Below are 18,175 nucleotides of genomic sequence, written 5' to 3'. Positions count from 1 at the left end.
CTTAATTTGGCCTTTTAACATCTTTTGATTAGAGCGTCACAGATGAGTCTTTTGTAGACGAAACCCGCGTCTGGCGTTAATTAAAATTTGTAATCCTGGTATCTATAATGAGTTTTTTTGTAAAGAAAAGAAATTATCGCGATTCTTTCAAAAGTTCCACAAAACTTTTTAAATGTTATCGAAATAATTGAAACAATGCATACATATAAAGTAAACTAAGTCTTATATTTTTTTTTTTACATATTTATTATACATTAATGAAAACCAGGTTTATTTCACCATTTACCTCATAGGAAAATGCCTGTACCAAGTCAGGTATAAGACAGTTGTCCATTCATTTGATGTGTTTGAGCTTTTGTTTTTGACATTTGATTGCGGACTTACTGTTTTGGGTTCACCTGGAAATTCGGATTTTTATTTAATTTTTTTATGACGTATTATCGACATAAAAGATCACGCGGAAAACTTGAAAGATAAGTGAATATGAAGAGCCTGCCATTTATTTTTATATTTTCCATGTATTTCCATTTGTTAATTAAACTATTCCTTAACAATTTTCAAATGATTTGTTGTGTTCAACTTTTTCTTAAAGGGCACTTGCTGTCAAATTCATGTTTAACGATTCTAATCAAATTATCATATTCGATTTATAACATTTATAACATTTATCCAAACTATTAAAAGTCTAAATAAAACAATAAACAAGGCACAGGCATGAAAAAACGTAGCTTTGTTTCGTGTGTATTTGAGTCCAGACGCCATCTAATTATTTATCGAGTTGACCTCTGTAGTCATCTGATGACCATATAAGCGATGTAAACATTAATATAGATATAAATATATTTAGCGAACACGTGCTGTTGAACTATTCTAGTACTATTTAATTTCATATTACAGATAAAAAAACCTGTATAAGAATGTTTATTTGCAGATTTAATCAGTCAATCAAATGATTTACCTTTGTTTCACTTTCAATGTTGACATTCTCTTCCTTAAAATAACTTTACACATACAATTCACGTGTTATCCATCTCAAGCTAAGGGGTTAAATTAAAGCTCACATGAATACGGATTTAATGAGGTCAAATTATTCACTTGCAAGTGTTATGACAGGTTTATTTGTATCATTAACTTCTAAATCAAGATTAATACACTAGGCTTCCAATAAAATTACATCGATGCTGTTACCAGAATTATAAATTTTTATTTGAATGTAAATTGCTCCAAAGTTGCCTCACCACTTCAACGTGTGAAAAGTCACAACATCATCTTCACACAACACTTTCCCCTTCACTTAGACATGTTAGACTTCAATTAGATCATAAAGTCTTAAAGGACAGCGGATTGAGGTGTATTATGAAGTAGAGTTGATTCGTAATTGGTCAAGTTAAAAAGAGTATTTGCAAATACTGAGATCAAGTTAAAAGTGGATTACAACATGCAGAGGCGGTTTAAGAGGGGTTTTCATCCCCCTTTTCTGTGAAAAACAAATGATTGATTATATGGGGAATCACTGAAGCATGACTGGAGTGGGACCCTTCTTAGGCAGTCAGTGGGCCCCCACTTACATGAAGTAAATATACTATGTTTTCACAGACTATAATATCAGTGAACAAGTAACTTTCTTACAAAGTCATTGTAAGGAATTCATAAACAGTTTAAACAAACCAAAAGCCACGTCCAATGCAAAACATAAGTTTCATTAATTTCCGTGTGAAACCTTAATCTTAAACAACTATTTTAAATGAGTCAATCATTGATAAAAAAATCATTGAAAAAAGGTAAACGAATGTCTTCAAAGTCCAATGAGAACCTTTCTATAAAGATTTACTAAAAATTTCGACTTATATGTACACATCTTGTATTTCTGAAGTGTTAACTGTGTATCCGTCTTCAACAGTTTCATAGTTTTCAAGATGATAAATGCATTAAAACAAGATATTTGGGGAAATCGTTAATAAAGTCATATGAAACGAGTGACCGGTGAAAAATAACGTTTATCCAATTCTTGAACCAAAACATACATATATCATAAACTTAGGCCATGTTCACATTGACCTAAACTCAGTGTTGTGTAAGTGTAACTCACACGTAAACTAAACAAAAATACGTTCCCATTGATAAAACTCAATATTTACACGTAGTGTAAATCATGTTTTGTCTACATGCAGTCGATACTCGATGTAGGCATTGTGTAGATTAAGTGTACACAAAACTAGTAGGCATATAAAACATTACCGTGTATATTTTAGGAAGAAATTTTTTTTGAGTAAAATTTATATTTATAACTATTATTAATAAAGTTCTTTACAGAAATCAAAACTTGATATATTTATTTGGTTGTTTTTTTTTGGGGGGGGGGGGGGGGGGGGGAACACTTATATAACGTAAATTTATTAAGCCCTTATCAAGACTCAGAGCAACATTATTGCCGAACACATAATTCATTTAAAAAGTAAAGTATTTCCGAATCAACTTGACTTGCACAGAAATTTTTGCCACTGGTCTTTACTCAAACAACGATTCACTCATAAATGCATTACTCAAAAAGTGTGAAAAAAACATTACCCCCTCCTGTTGTCAAACATTCCTTGCAGAGCAATCTTTATTATTTTCAATCTACTGCAAATCATCAAAATGGCTTTCATAAAGAAGCAACTACTTAACTTAAAAAGGTTTTTTTTTTATCTGAGCTGTTGGACCTTTTTTTATCCAATTGGGGTTCGGAATATCCCCCCTTCCCGGTTGAAGTCAAATGGTCGTTCCCTTAATGCTAGAAAAGTTGTCCGAAACTGTGCATTTCGTTCTCGTATACTCGTACGGTCCGAACATACGCGTACGGTCGGACCGTATGAGTATACGCGTACGGTCTGGTACGAGCTGACAATACATGTTATTTTATCATATGGGTAATTAATTAAATTGAAACAAGCATTTATCACAATCTTTATTTTACTAGTGATTTTTAGTTTTACAAATTGTTATTGATAATTTATTACAATTAGATAAAATGAACAAACGAACAATTGAAATTAAGTATTTGTTTAATGGTAAATCTGAATCTTATCTTGGTACTATCGCCCAAGGTGACACAATTCAGGTAACGTAATATTTTTTTACATTTTCATGTATGCAGTTCATGAATGTTCCTTGGCATTTTTATTTTGTGGTAAAGTTGCTAAATATTCAAAAACAATTGAACTCCCACATGGTATTTACTTCCGATATCTTCAATTTCAGTGATCATAATTCAATTAAATTAAATATATTACTGATCGACATGCTAGATACAAGAGATTAACAGATTTAAAATATAACGTTTTTGTTTCAATTACAATTGAACTTTTTTTTATATTAATTTGATAGTTTAGTTATGTTGATCTGCTATATGTATTTGTATCTAATAAACCTGACCATCTTTTTTGATATTAGTCAGACCGTACGCGCAGACCGTACGCGTACGGTCCGACCGTATGAGTATTTTGAAAAAGTACGCATACGGTCAAAATACTCATACGGTCTGGAACATGTACATAGGTTTAATAATGAAAACTATCCATTATGTTATAAAAAAAACGTATGCATATTTTTTTTTTTAATTTGAGGTTTCATGTGACTTTAAATAGCAATAACTGCAATAAGATGTGGTCTGAGGATTCAACTTTGTTGAATTATTTGTAGCTCTTGTTAAGCTAATCAATTTTGTAATTTGAAGTTTCTCGATATAATACGTGTAGGCAAACAGAAAAAAATGAATAAAAACATTTGTCATTTAATTTAAATAATTCATTTAAGAAGTGGTCTGACAATTTTTAAGTAAAAAGACAATATGCTGATCTCAATTTATGATCTCAACGTTTTCAAGTTAATAGACATCACTTATGTTCTAGCAGCTAGACGAGGGTCATTCACATTTTAAAACAAGATACCTTTATAACGATAGCGTCGACTTTTGGTTAATTTCGGTTGTGTAGTATTAGAGGATCAGATTTTAAAAAAAAAAGAGTATAAAAAAGCAACAGTAGAAAACAACTGTTCGAAATTCATCAATCGATTAAGAAAAAAGCAAATCCGGGTTACACACTTTAAAAACTGAGGAAATGCATCAAATATAAAAGGAGAACTACAACACAACAGAAACACAACATTAAAATGTAGCACACACAGAAACGAACTATAATATAACAATAGCCATTCTCCTTACTTGGTACAGCGGACCATGTCTGGTTTTATGGCATGCCAAACCTCCCGCTGTTATGATTATGTTAGACATAACGACGACGACGGGCGAAAAGCCTAATTGGTCCATTGCAATGTGAAAAAATAACAACAACTTCAGAGTTAAAAGCCGTTAATATGACAAATGATTAATGAATTGCATTTTAAACTTTAAATCTAGTTCGATATTCATGTCAAACTCAATAGTGTGTGTAAAGATATGTATTTACATACACAAAAACCTTGTCAAATAATATGTTTAAATGTCAAAATACGTTTTGTATAGGCAGACAAAATTGTTTTCAATAAGGTCTCCTGAAGCATGCACACATACGTAAGTGAAATTGAACAAAGGAAAATAGTATGTCGATGTGGTTGCTGTATATCAATATCTGATTTAATTGGACAATTCAACTTGATGATGTCAAGGAAAATAAACCTTAAACATAGTGTGTTATTAGTTTAACTTCAATCGTCATAGCATAATGTCAGAAATCCATATCGCGGATTTCTCATTCAAAGTAGTTCGGAAGTCAAGCAACTTTTTCCGAACCATTTGGGATCCTATCAACGAGAGGGATATCGATACTAATGTTTATCGTGATTATTCAACTACGAAGAAGTATAATTATGTGAATGATTTTGTGCGTTCATGTTCCAATATTTCCTCTAATTTGACATCTGAACAACTGGTGTGTATCCACGAAGATAACAATGCAAAAGCAAAGGAAGTTAACAATAATCATAGAAGCAGATATGAAAAACCCGACAGAACGGAAGTTAACCATGTAACATCTACGATTGACAGCAGTGGTTTTATTTCAACTGATTATTCAGATATGACACCAACAGATGAACTCTTGGACAAACTTCTGATCCCACCAGGTATTAACAAATACATGTAATTCATATAAACATCAATTTACTTGGGAGCTTTCGATAGATACATGTAGTTATATATACAGCATATGCAGTGTTGACATTCGCACAATATACATGTCAAACTGATGTCAACCACAAATATGTTTGTCTATTTACTATTGATGTATAATCCATAATAAAAAGAATTAAGCCAGTCGTGGCCCAAAATCAATATTTTAGTGCAGATACACTGGGATTTTTTTTTACCCCTGTTATAAATGAAAATCAAATCGGTGTTATATTTTATTATTTATTTGTGTAATTCGATTTTTTTTTTTACCTTTTTCTATTTGATTTGTGTATCATACTTTATTTGAATAACGAACAGTAGGCCTTGACAATTTTGTACTGGCTCAAACATGCTAAAATCAGTGTCTTAGAAAATTACACGTCCCTCTGTGTTAATAACCCATTCTTCAAGGTGGCGTCTCTGTCACATTCTCCGTTTCCATTGTCGATTTGACATGCATATCAAAATTGACAACAGGTCGTTAAAACCACAGTATTTAGCAACAGCATGAGCTCCAGCTTCTATCAAAATATCAAGTTCTCACTTATTCTAAGAAACCTTATTGAATAACACTTTTTTAGGAAAGGATAAGGCGGATAATTGTATACTCTATGTAAATACTCTATATCCAAAATAGGACTAGTTTAACATTTTCTATATTTCAGTTTTTCAAGAAGAAAAAAAGAGAAAATTAAAAGTAGAAAAAAAAGCAATGAGTACTGACATCTGACAGAATCATGTCTGAATAACCCCAGCATAATGTTACTTTTTATTTCTATTATACTTGTGGATTTTTGAGTTGATATGACATAAATAGCTTGATCGTTCTTATTCTTTTTCACCTATCCTTTCTTTTTTTCAGGTGAAAGACAAAACCGACTAGACATACTGAAGAGACAATCAGATATGTTTTTTCGATACCTATGTTTGCAAATAGGAACTTCAACTATAGTCAAAATTCGTCGTTTTATATATAATAAGTTTCTGTTCAAGCATATTCGGCTCAGTAAAGTGATTGGTAGTAAATCAGAAGGTCTTGATATGTCTTGGAGTGATACAGATTTGCTTTTGACCACCAATTTAATTGCATACGAAAAGAATGATAGACATTCCTTCTCGAATTTTGACCTCGAATATGATTCACAGAAGGACAATGTGCCACCTGGGTATGTCCATTTAGAGTTTGTTGGTAGCGATATATCTATTCCAAGTAACCAATTTCACGAGTTCACTCATTCCTTTAGAAATAAGTTTGGGTATAAGGAAGCATTTACTAAAGAAAGACACGGACCTGCTACAATGATGACAATACGTGGCGAAGAATTAGACGGTGTGCTCTCTGTTAAGAGTGAATCGTGGCCACATGTAGCTAGAGAATGGATTTATCGTAAAAGATGTTTTGGTTGGCCTTCGAGGGAGATGATTAATGCAATTGTTCAGAGTGGGTGTCATATTGTTCCTGTCGGCCGCAGTAGCGATCATACAAACGATAAAGAATGGCGGTTATCGTTTTGTATCGCTGAGAAGGAAATTGTCAAAACGTTCAATCATACTCAGACCTTAGTTTATGGGTTATTAAAAATAATATTGAAAGAGATTATAAGCTATCACAAAAATATTGAGAATTTAATTTGTTCATACTTCTTGAAGACAGTCTTGTTCTGGGCAATAGAAGAAAGCAGACGATCATTTTGGGTTCCAAACAATATCGTTTTATGTTTTCACCTATGTTTTAGACGTTTAATCAAATTTGTTGTCAATGAAAACTGTCCTAATTATTTTGTTGTCAGGAATAATATGTTTGACGGCCGATTTACGTCATACAGTAAGAAGGAGCTACTTGGAAACTTATGTAAATTGTTGAGTAGTGGATGGCTGTGGATATTGCAAAGTAAATCTCTTTGCCGATTTTCATATTTTATACGAGGTTCAAAATCGGAACTTGAACTTTTGAAAAGTATGGCAATTGAAAATGAGAAAGTGGAAAGTTTAAATATACTTACGAAACTAGTTGCAGAGGGAAGGCTGATAGTAAGCTTGGCAATAATGGGACTAGACAAAACATGCAAATGTAAGGTAAACAACTTTTTAAAGGTACCAATACTCAGAAAGAAAATTGTACCGATGGTCTGTCATTTCATAGATATAAACCAGTGTAATTGGAATAACAAAGACCTATATGCATTGTATAAATTCCAAATAAAGTTATTCGCTATGGATTTTAGTGACAATGTGGTTACTGGGAAAACGTTACTTGCAACATGGTTATATAACCAAGGGAACTATGAAGATTGTCTAAAAATAACCGGCGTAGCTGTGAACAATTTAGATTTACGTATTATTCAAAATTGTGATAAAAGTCAACATTGTCATAATTTCAAACAAATAATGAAGTGCTGTCGTGATATAAGTCATTTACATTACTTTTGTTCTATTGACATACCCTTTCCAGTTAAATCTCGCTTGATATTGAAAGAACTGTTACAAATGTTTCGTCCAAATGCTATTCCTCTTTTTCAAGAGTACCGACTAGCATACATGGGTTTTTATCCAGAAATATACGTTTATTTTTTAAGGAGTTTATGCTTCCATAGACTTGGGGAGCAACACAACTCTGATATTGAATATAGACATATGATGTCTGTAGACTATGTTTGTTCAGACAACTTGAAAGTTGGATACCAACTTTCACGAGTCATAATGAAATTATACCTTAATATCATTCGCAATGATATTAATATAGATATGACTAACTTGTCAACAGTCGCTTGTTCCATATTTATGATATTGCCACATCTACAAAAGTTAGATGTAACAGAATCTGATTTGCTCATTTTATTAAAAGCTAGCGAAAATATTATTAAACAAGGATTTCATCCTGATTCAGCTTCAGATTTATCGGGAGTTCCAAGAGACTTTTGGACTATTATCAACGATATAATGAAGTACTTATCAACCATGATCGTCTCACAGTGTTACAATTGGACGTACTGACAATGTAACTTTCCTCTAGTAAATAAATTCATCATAGATACCAGGACTGAAGTTAGTATGTACGCCAGACGCGCGTTTCGTCTACAAAAGACTAATCAGTGACGCTCGAATCCAAAAAAGTTTAAAAGGCCAAATAAAGTACGAAGTTAAAGAGCATTGAGAACCAAAATTCCTAAAAGTTTTGCCAAATACAGCCAATTAAAGTTGTTCAATATGGGAACAATGTACATGAATCACATCAAAACCGAATGCAAAGAAACTGAAACTGTTTGTAATGAAGAGTAATTAATCTCTTTAGTATTGTGTCTATCCTTGAAAAACATTGATATACTTAGACATACATGTAAACATTTTCATGATATAAGTTACTCCCTCAAACTTTTTATGGAATTTACTCGGTGATCCCTAGGTCTTAAAAAAAAACTGTGTATCTTATCATCTATCTTAACATGGGTCATTTAGACTAGTGACCTATCAAAGTGATCAAGTCTTCAATTTAAGAACCTACTTGGTTTGCCATCAATAACACCGTGTAAGCTTGTAATGTGTTTTCTGCATTTATTTACAATTGTTCATCATCTTTGTTATTTTCTCTCTGCTTCCCGCCCGAAAATTGATTTAGATTTTCTCTGAATGTGCTGTTGTTCTTCTAATCGGACCTACTACTTCTACAAGCCATATTTGAAAAAAATGCAGCCCACTTACCCCATAAAGAATATATATTGCCACTACTGTGTTCGCTGACGATTTTCGAATTTTGATTAAGAAATAATTGATGCAAGCTATACTTTATTGTAGTTTTAACATGGATATTAGGCATTACATTCGTGATTATTTTTGCTCAAGCGATAGTGAAGGCTAAAATAACACGAATGTTATGCCTACGAGCAAACGACTGGCAATGTGATTTTTGAAAATTTGACAGTAAGTCAAAAAAATAATTGTCAGATGCATAATTTAACTTATAAATGGTCTTAGAATTTGAAAAGAAAAGAACTATGGTATGTCAGTGGACGAGAAAAGATCGCAGACAATGAAACCATATAGTAAAATCTGTAAACAGGAGTTTGGATAAAACTTCCGATGAATTGAGATTTCGACAAAATGGTTTTATGGAAATTTACAAAACGTTAAGAAAGCATTCATCATCTGATATTTTAGCCTAATTGAGAATTATTCACAGAAATAACGATGAAGGCTTAGCTATTAATGTGGCTATAAAATTTAGATTGGAGAAAATGATTGATAATGTGAGATGCACATTGCATGTTAGCTCACATCTAACAACCACAAACCTAACAAAGTAGTATATAAAACAATGAAAAATAAAAAAAATACTGAACTCCAGAGAAATTCAATACGAAAAGTTCCTTTCCAATTGGCAAAATCAAACGTTTTAACACAATAAACGAATTAAAAATAACTGTCACATGACTGTCATATTCCTGACTTGGTACAGACATTTCTTTATGTAGAAAACTTTGGATTAAGGTAAATACAGATTGACCAACTAGCATAGGCAGATGTGCATGTTATAGTATCAGATATCCTGAAAACAGCTTAAAAGAGTAGGTGCATAATTTTAAATCCCATAAAAGAATGTGTACATGGTTGACTGAAGGCTTTCAAGGTGTTGCTTATTTCCAAAGTATGATACAGGTGACACAAAAAAATCTCACTCCATAAGACAATATAAGTGATCCCTACTTGTTGCAACAGAATCAGAGCTGAGAGGAAGTAATATAACTAAAATTTTAATTAGATTTCAATATAGTTGATTGGCAATCATTTTGTGGTGTAATTGAGTGTTTAATGGTGTCTTTCCAAAATCTAGGAATTTTTATATTCAAATCATGAAACATTGCAATGGTCTCTTTACAAAATGTGACTTGTCACTTAATTTTACTTTCAACGAGCAACAAAACCAAAAACACTTGTGGAGCATGAATCCGCCTACCCTTCAGGAGTACCGTAGTTCTCCTAGTGGTTTTTTTGCAGACTGTTTTACTGTGATGTGCAGTGTTTTCTTGACTTGATTGTCATTTTATTGTTCTACCATTTAACCACATTGTTGTCTTACGTTGTTTTTTAAATTGCCCAAGAGGTTTAATTTCAAAGAAAACCCATGATGTATAGATATGTGGAACTCAATATATTACCAAGCAAACATGTAGAAAATACACTTTATTACAAAAAAAACACAAGTTAAAACAAACAATAAAATGAAAAAAAAATATCAGATATTGAAAATTGACATTTCAAATATATGTTCTTGAGAAAGTTAATCGCATGTCAAAAGCAATAGACACATGTTCTACACTTAAATCTTTTGCATACAAGCACATGATTAAAATGACAATTATAACTGTTGAAGAATATAATTGAATTCTAAGATAATTCTTTTTTCATAGTTTTTTTTTTATTTCTGTATATTGTTTATCTATTGATCTCAATTACAACTTACAATAAAATATTTTTTGAAATACAAGCTGAATGGAATGTTTCGCTTTTATAAGTTTTGTTTATTGTAAAATGAAAAATGTTATTGCACATAATTTTCACCTGTAATAATATCTGGTCAATTAACTTTATGAGCTCTCAAAAATTTCTTCTAGAATAATGTTTTATTTATAAGTATACACAATGTGCAAATGATGGTTTTAAGAACTCGGATCAACTGGCTAGGTGGATGAGAGACAATTAATTCAAGGGAGATAATTCAAAGGGTAATTTATTGAATTTGCATGATTCATGGACCAAGAAATTATATTAACAAATGCTTTACTATCTATCTAAAATACAGAGAAATGAAGTTGATATATCATGTTTATTAAGTCAATTAATACAATTGAACAGTAAAACAGTTTTATTTACATACTGTAACAACTATTTCAATTTATAAAAATATTACGATTTTGAAATTCCTTTCTTTTTAAAATAAAATTTGAAACTCATGAAATTCTTCAATATCCTATGAAAATAGTCAAAACATTTTGTACCATATTTCAATAACAATATCAAATTTAAAAGTGTTAATATTACTTTACTGTGAGTAAGTACTTAACAAACAATTAACTGCAAAACAAAGTGTTGCTCACCACAAAAGTGCAAACACTGTTTATAGATATTAAAAAATAACGCCTTTTACCCTCAAAATACTTTTAAAAGTTCCGTACCAGATAATTTTATAATTGAAAATGAAATGTTTGATAATGACATGGTGAGAATGAGTATTGTGTTTTTGTTATTTCCGTTCTGGTGTTGTCAATCCATATTTCTGTTTCATTTTTGTGATTTCTTCCTGTTTCTTCACATCATCTGTCTTCTTGAATGCCTGGAAAATAATTATATTTTATAATGTAAATGATAAATTGCTATTTTTGTGTGCATTTATTCTTGTGATTTTCTAAGAAGTTATAAAAAGTGTGGGAAAAGTTATTACAAAAATTTATACTTTAAAGTGTAATACCAAATCTTCTGCAAATTTGCACTGAAAACATTTCAAAATTGACAGAAGATTCAATATTGTTAATACTGTAAACAAGAAACAATTTGTAGATACATGTACATGTATACCAGAAATGACTGCTTCTCCTTATTTTAGGAATGGATCCATGGCCTGGATTCAGGGAAAGGACATATTATTGTCAAAAATAGCTCTAGACAATTTTTTGTTGTTGACAATTTGAAGCAAAAATATTATATTTCTTTTTAGATTATCAGGTATACATTAAATTGAGAATTGAAGAAGGGAATGTGTTGAAGAGAATACAACCCAAGAGCAAATAACACCCCAAGGCCACCAATGTTATTTTTCAGGTTTATGATTTTCATATTTATTTTTATAATGTGTATTGGGGAGGGGATTTTTATGCATGGTGAAACAGAAAATTGAAAAAAAACTAACCTTATTAGCTTGGTAATATAACACTACTAGATATCTGTTACAAACATTAAATCCTGACAGATGATCACAGGCGTTCTTAGCATCAAATATATCTTCATATACTACAAATGCTGTTCCTTTTGTATCTGGGGTGTTGCCTCTGAAATTGTTAAAATACATCAAAATTAATCAAAACAAATGAGTTGTGATAATACAGGTATGATTGCCATAGAGACAACTAGCCACCACTGACCAATGTCCAAAAGGAGTAAGTTTAAGAATTTTAAGCATCCACAGGTAACAAACGATGGTCAAAACCCATTCTATAATTAAGGTTTTTTTTTAATTCTTATTGTCTAAGACTTTTCTTGCTAGATGTCAAAAACATTAAAACACTTATATTTTATGTGATCTTTATATACATCATGTACATGTACATTGTCATATATTATAAAATTATTTTTTTCTAATTCTTCATGCATTTAACAATGTTTGAATAAGTTTTCAACATGGCCAAACATGTTGGATAACTGTTTTGGTAAAATAAACACCTTAAAATTGAGGCAAATGTGGTCATGCTCAGTCTACAAAGTTTAGTCCTTGGTATAATATTAAATGGAAACATAATTATAAAAATTGAAATTTATCTTAAAAAATACCTCCATTTCTCTTATAATTTTCAACTCTTATATTAAGTCCAGAAAGTTTTGAAAACTTTTCATGAAGCAAAAAAAAAAAAAACTATTCCTGAAATCTACATGTATATATGCATGTTTTTTCATTAAATCATCTGGAAAACAGATTCTACCATTAAAAGATTCAAGATGTCAGACAACTATCCCTAATGAAGATAAGAGCCCAGACAACTATCCCTAATGAAGATACGAGCCCATGTCCATAAGGGCAAACTGTTTACTTACACTCTTATTTGTCGTATAGCACCATACTTTCCAAAAATATCATACATTTCTTCAGCTGTTATTTTGTATGGCAGATTTCTGATATACAGGATCCTGTTGACCTCTGGTGGAAGTCGGACCTGAAATAAACAATTATATATATGTTTTTTCGCTCGTGTATGTAACAACGTATTAGATTTTAGCGAGAGAAATTTATGTATTACTGAAAAATTATTACACCAGGGTTTTCGATATCACAAACTGGTCAAAACATTTACTAAATTTTATCACCAGTATAAGGAAATAATTGGTAAATATAACTCAACATGCAGACATCTTATACGTTCAGGTATTTCACATCCAAAATTTTATGGAAATATTCTTTATAAAGCACAAAAATGTCAGTATTCTCCTCAGAAACTAACAAAACCTTTAAATAGATTTATTAAAAGGGGATATAGTTACGATACTGTTGTCAGGTCATTAAAGATTGCATATTTTGGCTTTAACATTGATTCACTGATAGGGTCTTTGCATCGGAACTAAACACATTTATTTCTAAAAAAACAGTTGTTGGCATGACACGGGTTATTTTCTTCTCATATGTTTTATGATAGTATGATACTAAACCCCTAACGGGAGGGATTGTACCTGATATTCATATGATGAAGACATAATCTTTCAATCAGTTTAATTGAGGTCTGGAGCTGGCATGTCAGTTAACTGCTAGTAGTCTGTTGTTATTTATGTATTATTGTCATTTTATTTATTTTCTTTTGTTACATCTTTTGACATCGGACTCGGACTTCTCTTGAACTGAATTTTAATGTGCGTATTGTTATTCCTTTACTTTTCTACATTGGCTAGAGGTATAGGGGGAGGGTTGAGATCTCATAGTATGACGTCCATTATCACTGTACTATTATGCATATTTTAGGGGTCAGCTGAAGGACACCTACGGGTGCGGGAATTCTCGCTACATTGAAGACCCATTGGTTGCCTTCGGCTGTTGTTTGCTCTATGGTCGGGTGGTTGTCGCTTTGACATATTCACCATTTCCTTTCTCAATTTTATTTTATTGACATTGTTCTTGTTGCAATCTTTGATTTTAATGTAAATGTAGTTTTGTGTTGTCTGTTTTTTTATTGGCCCTTTTATATCTTTTCTCTCTCATTTAATAAACATTTATATATGCTTCTGTGGTATTTTGTGGTGTTCTGAGGTAAAAAGACGCTCTGTTGTTCTTGTTGCAATCTTTGGTTTAAACTAGATGTAGGTTTTGCTATTGGTGTTTGCCTTTATGGTCAAAATTTCCGGTCTCATATATGTCATAAGACTTTTGAGTAAAATATATATTTATCAGTCAATCAGTCTAATGATATACATGTATAGGAATGAGCACAATAACACTTTCATTTAAATCATGCGTCGATATTAAAACAAAAAACGTTTTTTCATATGACTGAATACATATTCCAACATACATGTAGCAGGTACTCAGAGAACAGGTCAAATTGGCATCTGGTTAAATCGACAAATAGTCAAATTGGCATCTATTTATAGTCAAAACTTTTGGCATCCAATAATATTTGATATAATATAAATAATTCTAAAAATGTATCAATTCGATCATGATCTATTTTGGGGGTTGGATTTTATAAGCATTACATGTTAAAAAGCACCAAGCACCAAGCAGTCAGTTGCAGTTAGAATACAAAAGTTAATTATTTAAAGTTTTCTAAACATTATACGAATGATGTTTAGATAAGTTTTCTTTTCAATTAATTAATAACTTTAATCAAGTACATATAGGTAATATGTGTTTTATTTTTAACTCAACAGTCTACAGCATGTACATGTACAGGTAGAATTATTTGATGTTTTATACTTCAAAAACTTCATGAGAAATTTTATTATATTATTTTTCAAAAACTTCATAAGAAACAACAAAGCACCTACCCAAGCTGTTGTTTAAAAATTAGACAATTAGAAGCAATAAAACGGAAAACTATGAGTCCCTTTCACCATGTTCACTGATTCTAACTTTCATGCAAAATAATTAGCAATTAAGGTGTTTATTTTAGGAAAGTTAAAACAGCATTAAATCAACAATCCTGCAGAAATGCTCAACTGGTTAAAAAATGCATAAAAAAAATATCCAAAACCTCATATATTTTATAAATACACATTTAGTTGAGAAAAAAAAATATATTCATCAACCCCTAAAAATGTGAATAAAACTAAGTGAAAATTTCTGGACAACCTCCTCCTTATTTACCTCTTTAAATGTATAAACTGAAAAATTTCTGGACAGCCCATTCATTATTTTTACTGGTTTTGCTTAATAAAATGCTGTTAATATAATGTATATATTCAAGTAAACAAATCTGACATGGCCATGGGTGCCGAATTGACACATAAATCCAAAGCAATGTTGTTATAGAATAGGGCTCTTCACGGTTAGTTCGGCCATATTGGATAGGGGGCAAAAATACGGGAAAACATCGTAGAAACAGAGCAGTTGCTTGGAAACACACATAGGATTTCCCATACTTTCATACTATTTCCACCTCTTTCTAAAAAATCTGCCCCCTATCCAACATGGCCGAACTAACCGTGAAGAGCCCTATTTCTTGACATAAATGTTACTCATGCAATGGTTTAACTTAATCTTACATAAAATCGACCCTAACACTGTATTAAACAATGGTATTGGTATTAAAACATGTATTTTTGCTTATTGCCAAGGCAAGGGGACATGTATTTACAAATAGGTTTTGTGTTTCTCTCATAAATATCTTGTTTAGGTAAAACTTCTTTAGGTAAAAGTTGTCATAAATCATTGTGACACAAAAATATATATTAAATAATTTAAATCAAAGAAAATAATGATATAAATAGTTTACATTTCCCCCTTTTCTGCTCAATGCCATTTTTATTGTTCGAGGTTGTAAAATTTCTTTACGTATCTAATGCAGTTGAGTGAATTAAAACGTTTCAGCAACGTGATAAAATAGTCATTAAACTAGATTCGGAAAATGATAAACATATGAGTTTGTAATATAACCTTAAAGGTATCATAATTTGTCAAGAATAAAAAATGATCACAACTTGAATACATTGCCTTTAATTTTTAATTTTATTCTTTTAGTCTTAAGAGTATTTATCGATGTGACGTCACCCGTAATGACAATTTAGCAACTTCCGGCAACACTGTGAATCACACTCAGGTGTAGGAAAGAAATACTGACTGAAAATGTCAACTCCAACCAGTGACACCCCAGACAAATCTGCTGGTAGGCATTAGTTCACAGTCTTTCAACAGTTTAGACCCAAAATATGTTCTAAATGTTGAGCCACGAATCAAAATCATAGAAAAACTGCCCGGTCTTCCTAAAACTGTCAACAACTCGCAAAAAGCTTTCAACGTGTACATAAGACGTAGAAATGAACATATATTTATCTGTACTCATTATGGACATTTGTGCACTCACAAAATAGCCATAGATGGTAGTGCAACATCAAAAATCGCTTTCAAAACATGTTAAAGAGGTCTATAAAATGAGTAAATCACTTTTTGGGTCTGAAGCAATTTTTTCATTTCAGTGGGGGATCCAGAATTTTTCATAAGGGGGGTCAGCTGACTGACCTAAGGGAGGGGGCCCCTGTTCCAGTCAAGCTGAAGTGGAGCCCTTTATTTAATCAAACAAGTATTTTCTAAAGAACGGGAGGCCTGGATCCGCCCATGCAGAGTTCGCGAAAACTTTTTTTGATCCGTCAGTCATAGGACTGACAAAGCAAGATTATATGCTGGTCCTACAAAATCTGTCAATTTTATCCTGAAATAAAATCAATAACTTATTTCAACGGAAATTAACTTTATTTATTATATAAGGTTCCACCGCCGATCGTTTGCCAGGAACAGCTCCTTGAACAAATTTGATAGGCCACATGTGGCTCGCCGCCTTGGTCAGTTGGTTTGTTTGTAATAAAAATCGGAAACCAGTACCGGAAATTACCGGCAGGTACATCTAATGACCAATGAAAAAACGGTCCATCTGATAACCGATGTAAAAAACGTGCCGACATAGGCACTGCAACGGCCGTTTTTGCATCGGTCATCGGGACCGTCACAAGTGGACAACATACTGGTCCGAGCCTCATTTTGGCGGTCAGGACCGACAGGACCGACGGTTTTCGCGAACTCTGCCCATGGATAATTTTAAGCCTTAAAGTTTCTAAGGGACATTAAAAAGCACTTTCAAAACATGTTATAGAGGTCTATATATAAAATGATTAAATTGCTTATTGAGTCTGAAGTAATTTTCTAATTTATTGGTCCAAGACAACAATTATTTCGCATTTCTTTTAGAACATAAATGAAAATAAAAAAAATCCCACCTGCGCTTTCTCATTTATAGAAACTTTTACAGTATGTTGTACTACTTTTGGGACAAATTATAGAAAACTTCATCGACTCTAACTAAAAATATGGACTATTTTATGTTAAGGGCGTCTTGAAAACTTTTTTACAGCTTCCGAAGTGCCAATTTTCAACCTTTTTCAGCTGGACTACTTTCCTTTAAAATTCTGGTCCCAAATTTTTATAGTGGAATTCACCCTGGCCCCCTACTTGCAATTTGAGGCATTAAAAACGAAGAAATAAATTTGGAATGGGTATTAAAATTAATGTCAAGTATTCCACTGTCAACACTAGGGACTATATTCGTGAACAATGAAAATCAAGGGACGACAATTGTGGTCTCGGACCTAATAGGATAGAAAGAGTTGACAAATCTTAAAATACTTGGTATGACCAAAGCTTAATAAATTATAACACTGCTAACAAAGTTTTATGACAAGAGGATGTATAGCATGTATAGATTCGGTTTGGACCCAGATGACTTTTAAAATATTTATATCATTGAAAAAGCTTCAAATTATTTCCCTTTGGTGCAAAAATGCCATTTTTTGGCATTAAATTTGAAATATCTTTTTTAAATCATCGGTGACCTATATTTTTTATTTTTGTTTTCAAATAAGCTGTACATAAACTAAATAAGTACCGTTTTATCAGGTTATCTGCATGTTGATATCGTAAAATATCAGCTGCGAGACATGATACATGTATGAAGCTTTTTGTCCAGTGAGCGCAGCGAATGAAATCAAAAAGCCTTCATATAATGTCAAACAGCTGATATTTTACAATATCAATATGCAGATAATCTGATAATCGATTTATCAGGC

General features: G+C 31.8%; 2 protein-coding genes across 2 annotated transcripts in view; one reads left to right on the top strand and one right to left on the bottom strand.

The window, feature by feature from the left end:
* Positions 1-10,314: 10,314 nt before the first annotated feature.
* Positions 10,315-15,973, bottom strand: LOC134691076 (splicing factor 3B subunit 6-like). Its single transcript, XM_063551273.1, has 4 exons — positions 15,835-15,973; positions 12,950-13,068; positions 12,051-12,189; positions 10,315-11,477 (listed from the first exon to the last, which is right to left on the bottom strand). The coding sequence occupies exons 1-4, from the start codon at positions 15,859-15,861 to the stop codon at positions 11,388-11,390; spliced, it is 375 nt and encodes a 124-aa protein (XP_063407343.1). The 5' UTR covers positions 15,862-15,973; the 3' UTR covers positions 10,315-11,387.
* Positions 15,974-16,090: 117 nt separating this feature from the next.
* The window catches only part of LOC134691074 (tumor protein D54-like), a 36,100-nt gene continuing 34,015 nt past the window's right edge, over positions 16,091-18,175 (top strand). Inside the window, exon 1 of the mRNA XM_063551272.1 lies at positions 16,091-16,224. Within this exon, the coding sequence (XP_063407342.1) occupies positions 16,185-16,224 (40 nt within the window). The 5' untranslated portion in view covers positions 16,091-16,184. The remainder of the gene's footprint in view (positions 16,225-18,175) is intronic.

Source organism: Mytilus trossulus, chromosome 11 (genome assembly GCF_036588685.1).
Source record: "Mytilus trossulus isolate FHL-02 chromosome 11, PNRI_Mtr1.1.1.hap1, whole genome shotgun sequence".
Classification (NCBI taxonomy): domain Eukaryota; kingdom Metazoa; phylum Mollusca; class Bivalvia; order Mytilida; family Mytilidae; genus Mytilus; species Mytilus trossulus.
The sequence above is the reverse complement of the archived record's forward strand: the minus strand, read 5'-3'. Positions and strand labels throughout refer to the sequence as shown.